An 11641-nucleotide genomic window follows, 5' to 3' on the forward strand; every position below is an offset into this window, starting at 1 on the left:
TCCTTGAGATTCTCTTTCTCCAATAATATATATATCTGAATAAAAGCAAAAGAAAAATGGGCGGGCTGCTTTCTGTAAAAAGTAAGCACGCCGCTGCCTAAGAACCCAAGAACTCTAAAATCATATTCTTTGAGCATTTTCTGTATTTCAGAACTGAGTGTGGCTTGAGAATGTCTGTCCAAATTTCCAACCAGCTGGAACAACATTTAAGAATGTTTTTGTGACACCATCGGTGGTAGTGACCTTAAAAGATATAGATTGTCCATCAAGATATGCATTGGATTGCCAACTTGCTCCCCAATTCCTAGACATGGACAACCAGTTTGTGTTTGAGCCTTTGATTTGAACAGATTGAACAGATCCAGCCCCTGCTACATTGCTTACCAAGACTAGTTCAAAATAGTCTCTTCCATTGATTGTGAATCTAACTCCATGCTTCTTCTTGCAAGGAACCCTGCTCCACAAAAACCATCAAGTATGTCAAATGAACTTGTCTGTTAAAAATGTAAAGGACTCAGAGATGAAGCTACGATTTGAAGTTTATGGGTTCAGTATTCTAGTCTTTTTAAGTTACTGAGTTCTAAAATAAGAATTTGTACATATTAAATAAATTTTATAAGGTGATAACATTTATATGAGATGTTATAACACCCTAAGAAGGGTGAAGTGTGAACAATATAACGTGGAGGCCTAATATTGGGTAATTAAATCAAGAAATACGAATATACATGCCTCTTATACCTTATAAAGAAATGGATATTAAACCTAACTCAATCTCAAAGTTAGCTTATAAGATGAGAACTGCACAGTACTATATGATGAGACAATGTTCCATTCCCTCAATCAAAAAGGAATGTTCTAACATTATCTTAGAACTTTACTACTATAAATCATGCCAAGAATCTTGACAACTCTTAGTGGAACTAATCTCATTTAGAATGAAGATTGTGTCATTTTATGGACTAATAATATGTAAACGAAGAATGAGGACTACCTTTTGTAGAGCACAGGAACAATGCCTCCTTTGTAAATGCCAATCTTTTCCCAAGCAGGTTGAGCCATGTCAAAATGAGGACGAGGGGGATTGCACCAGCCTCCATTGTTACTAGGAAGATTGTAATTTGGTGGGCAAAAGTTTGTAGCTGTAATTGTAACAGACACTCCCTTCTTGCACCACGCCGGGTCTGCCTTATAATCACAGATGATTTTGTAGCATTGGCCACAGGATCCTCCATCATTGAACAATGCAGTGCTCAATGCTGCTGTCCTTGTTCCATACCCTGTTGAATACAAGTTTCCATATCCACAAGCACCCCCTACAAAAATACCAAATCACTTGTTAATTATTAATCAAGATTCTAGTCAATTACAAGGTCTAAGTATGATGTTGAGAATGTTGTGTCTTTAGAGATGGATCCCGAAATATAAGTAGTGGGTGCACCTGGTCTCGAATGGAGTAAAAGAAATTTTAAAGATTGTTTTTGATAATATGTGTATGTATAGAAGAGGTGCACCTATTACGTTAAAATCTTGGATCCGTCTCTGAATACCTACCCATTGTGCCAGAAGCATCAGCTCCACCGTAAAATGTGGCATGAGCACTTGACCATCCAGAATCTGCTGAAAAACCATTTGCACTTAAGAAAAGGGTGCACAAACACATTATGAATCCCAGTGTTAGAATGCCATTGTTGGCCATTTTCTTAGTGGAAGAAAATTGAGGAATTGGAACTATGATAAACTTTTCTGCAGTACTGACATAACCAAGAAAAGTAATTGCTACTTAAATAGGTGCACTGTTTATTGAATACAACCACCTCACATGTGATCGCTGCAACTAGGGGGGGGGGGAGAAAAAAAAAAGAACTTTTAATATAAAATTGAATTATCTCTGAAGAAAACTGAAGATTTCAGACCTCATTCAATTATTCCCACGTTCAACTTCGTAGCCCACATGGTTTTCCCAAGTGAGAAGCTGTGAATGCATCAAAAACTTATCTCAATTTCAATTTGTTCAATTTGTCATATTTTTCTAATGTTCTTTCTTGGTTCCTTACGAAATAAAGCTAGCTAACACATTCAGTGTTCCATTACCAAGTAGAGAATAATTCTTCTGTCAAATTGTGATGTTACCTCACATGGCTTTGATTGACCTACATGCTTCTGAGTTCTGTCTTATCATTATTATCTGTAAATGCACATGTGGTGAGGCCTCTGTCATTTGTATACTTGTTTTCCAAGTCTAATTTAATAGGAGCATTTTATTATAGCTAGGGAGCTGCTTATTACTTTCTACATCAGATATTAACTAGGAGTACAGCTTAATAATCATTACTTACCAAAAAGAGATTGTCGCCTAAGATCCATGTATAAAATGAATGTCATTATGTCACTATTACTTAATATTTGAAGAGTCACACAGTATTTTCATTTTTTATGATTTGTAATTTTTTAAAATACAATTTAATTATAAGAACTGTGATTTATGATACTTTTCATATATGATATCTAAATATGCAAAGTATGTTGTAATAAACTTAAGAAACAATCTAATTTCTAAATATACAAAAGTAGGCTTAATAAACTTAAGAAACTTACGTCTGAGACGCACTGAAAAATAGGGCATTAATTCTTGCCCATCGTATTCTGTCCGTGACAGATGGAGTAATATTTCCTGGAAAATGGAAATCTATCCATCTAGATAAATCCAAAGTTAAATTAAATCGCAAATAAAATCACCTTAAAAATCGATTTGTAATTGATTTGGTACTCTTTGGTGTAAACTTAAAAAAAGAAACTTTAACTTAATTTGATATATTAAGCTAGAAAAGGATGAAGACTGAAGCGAAATCGAACTAAATTGACACATCTCTGCCACTTCGTTAATTTTAATTTATATATATATAAGCTATTTTTATAGAAAATTTTAAATAAATGGCTCATCGTACGTGGGTTGCAATCGTTTTAATGGTAATTAGACATATTCATGATCCTTGTTCTACTCTTCTTCTTTTGAAAATTGGCTTATTGTCGGCCAAGACTAACTCATACTCGTTGTTTATACCAACTCAATAAATACATGAAATATGTCTTCGCACTCTTATTACTAAATTATAATTTAATTAACCTATACATTCTCATCTTAATATATAACTTTAAAAAAAGATAGCGCGTACACAAAGCATCTCGCATTCATGCAGAGTCCGGGGAAGGGGTCTACCCTAATGCAAGCATTAGCGACTGATTTCACATCTCTAACTCGTAACTTACAGGTCACAAGAAGATAACTTTATCATTGCTCTAAACTAAGACTCCCCTTTACCTTAATGTATAACTTAATCATGGTAATTAAATATTAGTAGGCTTCTTGGCGCAGCATTTTGTAACACATGTTTGAAGGAATCACGTGAATCTGCATCTTCATTAGTATAGCCAAATTAAACAAAGAAATTAATCCAATTAATCAGATTAACGTCTTGTGTGGTCGGCATTTGTTGGCTGATCGTGCGTTTTCATGATAGATTCCAAGTTGTTACCTTAAGAGACAACAGGGCGTGTTTGTGGAGAAAAAGAAGAGAGTTTCTTTAGATCCTTAGACTTTATTGATAAAAAATAAGTTAATGATATATCCTTGAACATGAAAAAATTTAATTTGTTTCAAATCTTAACAACTATGAACTGTACATGTGATTATCTTCTCCACCATAAAGCACATCAAAGTTGATTCTAAATTTCAATAAACCATTTGTTGGGATTAAAAGATTGGTGAATGGGAAATGGAAGAAAGAAAGTAAAGGGAAAGTGAGCTCCCTTTTGCTTTGGAAAAGAGCAAGTGTCTCTCATTGGTGGTGGAAAGAAAAGTGAATGTGCTTATATTGAGAAAGCACTTCTCTTGGTGTTAACTAGGTTGGAAAGAAAGTAAGTCTCGCGCCGTCGTCGTCGCTTGGCTTCGGCTTTGGATATTTTAAACGGAATCCTTCTCGCCTGTTCCAACAGCCATGGCTGTTTCTTAAAGGTTGCAAACCTTTTCAGAAACAATATCAGAAAATGGCTATAAATATGCCTTGATCCCAGAATTTTCTGATCTTCTTCTTCTTCTTTTTCTGCACAAAATTTTCCAGTGTATTTAACAACCTTCAAGTGGTTCGCTGTTTCACCGACATTTTTGGTACGGATACTCTGGTGAGTTAAATCGTTATATCCTAGGAGGATAATATTCCAACACTTCGGGTACTTGAGGGGAATAATTTCCTTAAGGACACACTGTGCATTCAGTGGGCTCGATATTATTTCGAAATTTATTTTCAGATTCTGCTTCTGATTATATACATTTCTGCTATACTACTGCTTTTCTGTTTCTGTTTTTCCTGTTACAGAAATATTACTGTTTCTTTATATTATAGCATTACAGTTTGGTTAATAATCTTATGGAAATTATTAATATACTTTAATCTATATTCTGCTTTGGAGATTAAAACTTTTGTTGTTTTCTACTCCGTCTGAATTTTTCTATTTCTGATTTGAAGATGTAAAAACTTCATCGGAGTATTAAAATTCATAAACGATTTGAAGAACATAAAAACTTCATCGTTTTATTGTGAAACAATATATACAAAACTTCGATTTTTGTTTATTAAACGTATTGTTTATCATTAATTACAGTACTCTTTACTGTTCTATTTTCTGCTATTAATTGAACTCTTCTGTTGTGGACAGTGAGAAATGGCAATTGATAATGAAAATTCTTCTACGACTGTTGCGGCAATGACGATAGCCTCGTCAAGCCGAACTGTTGTACCACCGGCGAAAAAATCGGGGAAATTTTCGGGAGCCAATTTCAAAGGATGGCAGCAAAGGGTATTCTTTTGGCTTACCACACCTGGTATGCAGAAGTTCACCGGTGAAGACCCTCAAGTGCCTGCCGCTGACATGCCAGACAATGAGAAATTTATGATTGTTGAGGCGTGGAAACAGGCAGACTATCTTTTCAAAGGCTACATCCTAAGTGCTTTGGAGGATGACTTGTACAATGTCTACAGTGATATGAAAACTTCAAAAGAATTATGGGACGCACTTGAGAAAAAGTACTAGACTGAAGATGCATGCTTGAAAAAGTTTGTGGTTGCCAAGTTTGTAGACTATAAAATGATAGACATTAAAACCATTGGAACCCAAGTTCAAGAGCTTTAACTTATTTTTTACGACCTTATTGCTGAAGGTATGGTAGTAAATGAAGCATTTCAAGTGACTGCAATGATTGAAAAGTTACCTCCTTCGTGGAGAGATTTCAAAAATCATCTAAAGATTGAGGAAGATAACAAAACAGCCGAGAAGAAGTCTCGTGGAAATTCAACGATCATGGGAGCTAATATCGTTGAGGAGACTGCTCCAAAAAGTAAGAAGAGGAAGAGCTCTTCTGGACAGACTAAGGAGCAGAACAAGAAGAAATTCAAGGGCAATAACTAGAATTGTGGAAAAGCTAGTCACAAATCCCCTGATTGTCGTCTCCCAAAAAAGGACAGGAAAAAGGGACAAGCCAACATAGTGGAGAAAAATGATGACATTGATGATCTGTGTGCAATGCTTTCAAATACAACTTAGTTGAAAATCCGAAGGAGTGGTGGATTGACTCTGGAGCCACTCGACATATTTGTGCTGTCAAGGAAGCATTTGCAACTTACTCTACTGTTGGTCCTGAAGAAAAGCTTTTCATGGAAAATACTGCAACATCCAAGATTGAGGGTTATGGGAAGATATTCATGAAGATGATGACTTTCGACAAGGTGTTAACGCTCAACAACGTTCTTCATGTTCCTACTATTAGGAAAAATTTAGTTTCATCTTCTTTACTTGTTAAGAATGAATTCAAATATGTATTTGTATCTGACAAAGTTGTTGTAAGCAAGAATGATATGTATGTTGGAAATGGCTACCTCACAGAGGGCCTTTTCAAACTCAATATAATGGTTGTTGACAGTACTAATAAACTTTCAGCTTCTTCTTATTTATTGGAATTAAATAATTTATGGCATATTCGTTTAGAACATGTCAATTACAAAACCTTGTGGAAGTTAATTAATTTAGAAGTATTGCCTAAATTTGAGTGAAAAAATAAAAATGTCAAATATGTGCTGAATCTAAGTTTATAAAACATCCTTATAAGTCTGTTAAAAGGAATTCAAATCCTTTAGACTTAATTCATACTAACATTTGTGATTAGAAGTCAACACCATCTCGTGGTGAAAAAAAGTATTTTATAACTTTTATTGAAGATTGTACTCGATATTGTTATGTTTATTTGCTTAATAGTAAGGATGAAGCAATTGAAGTATTTAAGCAATACAAAAATGAAGTGGAGAATCAATTGAATGAAAAGATTAAAATGATTAGAAGTGATAGGGGTGGAGAATATGAATCTCTATTTGCATAAATATGTTCGGAATATGGAATTATCCATCAAACTATTGCTCCCTACACATCTCAATCCAATGGAATTGCGCAAAGAAAAAATCGGACATTAAAGGAAATGATGAATGCCTTATTGATAAGCTCCAATTTACCGCAAAATTTGTGGGGGGAAGGGGGGGGGGAAGCTATCCTTACAGCTAACCGAATACTCAACAGAGTATCCAACAAAAAAATGCAATCTTTCCATATGAAAAATGGAAAGGAAGAAAACACAACTTGAAATATTTCAAACTGTGGGGATGTTTAGCAAAGGTACAAGTAACTTTACCCAAAAGGGTAAAGATTAGACCAAAAATTATGGATTGTATTTTTATTGGATATGCTACAAACATTAAAGCATGTTAGTTTTTGGTTCATAAACCTGATAATCGCGAAATTCATGTTAATACGGTAATTGAATTAGATAATGTTGAATTCTTTGAAAGCATCTATCCATATAAAACTGAACGCGAGTCGTTAAGTGAAATACCTAAATGACTACGGGAAGAACCAAAGGAAAATACTCCAAGTGAAGAGGATCCAAGGTGTAGCAAACATCAAAGAACATCTATTTCCTTTGGACCATATTTTGTGACACTCTTGCTTGAAAATGAGCCTCAAACTTTCAAAGCAGCTATGTCATCTTATAATTTAACATTTTGAAAAAAGGCTGTCAATAGTGAGATTCAATCAATTTTGGATAACCAAACATGTGAATTGGTTGATCTTCCTCCAGAAAATAAGCCTTTAGGTTCGAAATGGATCCTTAAACGAAAAATGAAAGCTGATGGCACTATTGACAAATATAAGGCAAGACTTGTTGTCAAAGGTTATAGACAAAAGGAAGGGCTTCATTACTTTGACACTTACTCGTCAGTAACGAGGATAACATCTATTAGGGTGTTAATGACACTGGCAGCCGTGTATGGTCTTGAAATCTATCAAATGGATGTTAAAATAGCTTTCTTAAATCCATCATTATAGGAAGAGATTTACATTGAACAACCTGAGGGTTTTGTGGTTCCGGGTAAAGAAAAAAAAGTGTGCAAACTTGTTAAGTCGCTTTATGGACTTAAACAAGCACCCAAACAATGGCATGTCAAATTTGACCAAACAATGTGGCAAGTGAATTTAAAATCAACGAGTGTGACAAATGTGTTTACATTAAAAATACTCCAGGTCATGAAGTCATTGTTTGTTTATATGTTGATGACATTTTGATAATGAGCAAAGATATGGCAGACATAAATGCTACTAAGCGCATGCTGGCTAGCAAATTCGACATAAAAGACTTAGGAGTTGCTGATTTGATCTTAGGAATCGGAATTCACAAGACTCCACATTGAAAAAGTACTTGACAAGTTCAAGTATTTGGATTTCAAGATTGCCAAGACTCCAATTGACGTGAGTTATGCACTTCGAAAGAATGAAGGTTAAAGTAACTCACAACTAGACTATGCAAGAGTATTGAGAAATTTGATGTATATCATGAATTGTACGCGACCAGATATAGCATGTGCTATTAGCAAACTGAGTCGGTTTACAAGTAATCCCAATCAAATACATTGGATGGCAATGAAACGAGTTTTGGGGTATCTGAAACATACCCAAGACTATGCTCTGCATTATAACAAATATCCCTCCGTGATTGAGGGATATAGTGATGCAAATTGGATCACTGGATCATCTAAAGTTAAATCTACGAGTGGATATGTTTTCACAATTGGGGGTGGAGCAGTGTCTTGGAAATCATTCAAACAAACGTGCATCGCCCATTCCACAATGGAATCTGAATTCATAACTTTAGACAAGCCTGGTGAAGAAGCTGAATGGCTCCAGAATTTCTTGGAAGATATTTCATTTTGGTCCAAACCTTTGGCATCTATATGTATACATTGTGATAGTCAAGCGACAACAGGCAGGGCATGGAGCATTATGTATAACGAAACATCTCGTCACATATGACGGAGACACAATACTACTATCTAGTAGTGTTATCACGATTGACTACATAAAGTCAAGGGAGAACATGTCGGATCCAATTACAAAAGGCCTATCTAGAGAGGCAGTTGAAAGATCATCGAAGGGAATGGGATTAAAGCCTAGGACAAGTCATCATGGCGGTAAATCTACCTAGCAGACTGGAGATCCCAAGAGTTAGGTTCAAAAAGATCAAACAAAGTTATGACTAACGGTTCAACATTGTCAAATAACTCAACCTATTCTCGTGATGAAGACAATGTTCAGAAATCAGGGTAAAGCATTAAGGCTTTTTGATGAGTCAATAAAGCTTAAAGATTTTTAATGATTTGCTAAGTCTGGCAGGAAATGACCAGATAATGTGTCTAGAGGATTACACGTTTAGAAATCACTTATGTGAGTGTGCAGTGTAAGCCGCTTCAATGGGAATGAAAGTAAATGCACATTCTCTAAGAACTCATGAAATCAGGCGGTATTCATGGCTGAAACGAACACAACCGTGAGAACCATAGATGGTTGAGAACCATAGATTTACATTATGTGTCTTATGTTGTCTAGGTATACAACAAAGTTGTACAGTTCAAAGATATCAAATCTGCCGATTGACCGAGTATATCCGATATAAGTTCACTATGGAAAGTTCAAAGGGGAACCTACTTATCCAGATGCAATTAATCCTTGCATGTAAATCACACATTCGTCCGTGCATTCATTTGTCTTATAGCCATTCTCCATTCATGTGGGGGATTGTTGGGATTAAAAGATTGGTGAATGGGAAATGGAAGAAAGAAAGTGAAGGGAAAGTGAGCTCTCTTTTGCTTTGGAAAGAGCAAGTGCCCCCCATTGGTGGTGGAAAAAAAAATGAATGTGCTTATATTGAGAAAGCACCCCCTTGGTGTTAAATATGTTGGAAAGAAAGTAAGTCTCGCGCCGTCGTTGTCTCGCTCGGCTCGGCTTCGACTTCGATTTCGGATTTGGATTTGGTCAAAAATTGATTGATTAATCTTATTGGATAATTATTTTTTCAATTATTTAATTAATTAACAAAAAGTCAACCCGGAATAACCCAGGACTCGCGACGCGCGATCCAGTCCTTTTTTTTCCCGTATTATTTTAAATTAATTTCTCGAAATATTTTAAACGGGAATTGTTCCCGCCTGTTCCAACAGCCATGGCTGTTTCTAAAAGGTTGCAAACCTATTCAGAAACAGTGCCAGAAAATGGTTATAAATATGCATTGATCCAAGAATTTTTCCTTACGAAATTTTCTAATCTTCTTCTTCTTCTGCACAAAATTTTCCAGTGTGTTTAATAACCTTCAAGTGGTTTGCTGTTTCACCGGTGTTTTTGGTACCGATACTCTGGTGAGTTAAATCGTTATATACTGGGAGGATAATATTTCAATACCTCAGGTACTTGAGGGGAATAATTTTCTTAAGGACACATTGTGCATTCAGTGGGCTCGATTTTATTCCGAAATATATTTTCAGATTCTGCTTCTGATTATATACATTTCTGCTACACTACTGTTTTTTCTGTTTCTGTTTTTCCTGTTACAGAAATATTACTATTTCTTTATATTATAGCATTACAGTTTGGTTAACACCATTAAGAATGAAATTTAACAGTGTCAAATCCAGGATAACAGTCTTACACCTATCGTGCCATGACCCTCATTTCTCGCAGTGATAACAATCCAATATTGCTAATCTCTATTTCTCCGTGATCAATTGTCACTGGTTTAATTTAGTAGTTAATCTTAGTTCATTATCATTTCAAATCAAAGTGTAAATTATCCTGGGTAAAGTTAACTAAAAATTACTTGAACAATATTTGAATCCAACCCATGTGAAGACGATAATTTTACTAACTATCTTTGATTAACGAGCATTAATTTTTTGGTTGTGTTTTGCGCTGGTCATATAGCCAAATTAAACAAAGAAATTAATCCAACTAATCAGATTAACTTCTTGTGTGGTCGGTATTTGTTGGCTGATCGTGCGCTTTCATGATTGATTCCAAGCTGTTTCCTTAAGAGATGGCATGGCATATGTGGAGGAAAAGATGAGAGTTTCTTTAGATCCTTGGACTTTATTGATAATAATAATTACTTAATTTGTTCAAATCTTAACAACTATGAACTGTAAATATGATTATCTTCTCCACCATAAAGCACATCAAAGTATATTCTAAAGTACTTTAAGATGATGATGGTGCTTTTTCAATTTCTAAAAAAAGTACATTAAAGGAGCCACTTTTCCATGCAGAGTGGAGACCGTCTTTCATCTAAGATGAAATAAAATATAGTCCGTTTTTTCATCTGAGTGGATTATTCTCTTTTTATGAAGTTCAAAAAATGAGAGATATTTTGTTTAGACCATAGATCATTATCCTTCCAACTTATGATAAGATCAAGAATGGGTGTTTTAAATACTATATTTCTTAATTATAAATCAATTACATCAAGTAAAGGATTTTTAATGATTAAACAAGTGCAATTTATTACTCCTAATAAACTCGGTTCCGGATTGCTCCAATATATTTAAGTCCAGTAATGTTCAATTGCCAATTAGATTATTGCCACCTGTCCAGTTAAAATCAAACGGCTTGGATTACTCCTAGCTTTGGGGTACTTGAAATAACTAATTAGGCAGATAAATTTAAAAAGAAAATTGCTAACCATAGTTAAAGTTACGGTAGACTTCAATGGCTCTACAGCTGTCAAACAAGGAAAAGAAAGTAGCAATCTAACATATCTCCTTTATATTATTTTATTATCCAATAATATAGTACGAAATACTAAAAGGTAAAAGAAGAAACTTAATTTTTTTCGTGGATATTCTGCTCAATAACACACAATTATGTTGTATTGGTGGAAAATAAGCTCACCACGTGGATCAATAATATGGTGACAAGTGGCCCAGAAATTGAAGCAATAAAAAAGAATGAAGAACATAAAAGACCTAAGTAACACTTATGGGATCGACTACGAGGATACATCGTCTATTAGCTAAAAAAAGAAACAGGTACAGAGTGGATAATTAAGAATATTAAAGGCCACGAAGATAGAAGGATCATTAATAGCCACGAAGATAGAAAGAAATCAGTTTAATCCTTAATTATGCGCGATTGATCATTATTGTTTTAACCATTAAAAATTACTCATATAACAAGTAATCAATGTAATAAATGTTAGTAACGGACATGAATTAAA

At 34.7% G+C, this 11641-nt stretch overlaps 1 protein-coding gene across 1 annotated transcript; it reads right to left on the minus strand.

Annotated features, from left to right (window-relative positions):
- LOC107761200 (expansin-A11) lies at positions 1–1770 on the minus strand. The gene is made up of 3 exons (XM_016579392.2): positions 1555–1770; positions 995–1316; positions 1–454 (listed from the first exon to the last, which is right to left on the minus strand). Exons 1-3 carry the CDS (start codon positions 1697–1699, stop codon positions 148–150), a joined length of 774 nt encoding a protein of 257 aa, XP_016434878.1. The 5' UTR covers positions 1700–1770; the 3' UTR covers positions 1–147.
- Between the last annotated feature and the right edge of the window lie 9871 nt (positions 1771–11641).

Source organism: Nicotiana tabacum, chromosome 15 (genome assembly GCF_000715075.1).
Source record: "Nicotiana tabacum cultivar K326 chromosome 15, ASM71507v2, whole genome shotgun sequence".
NCBI lineage: Eukaryota > Viridiplantae > Streptophyta > Magnoliopsida > Solanales > Solanaceae > Nicotiana > Nicotiana tabacum.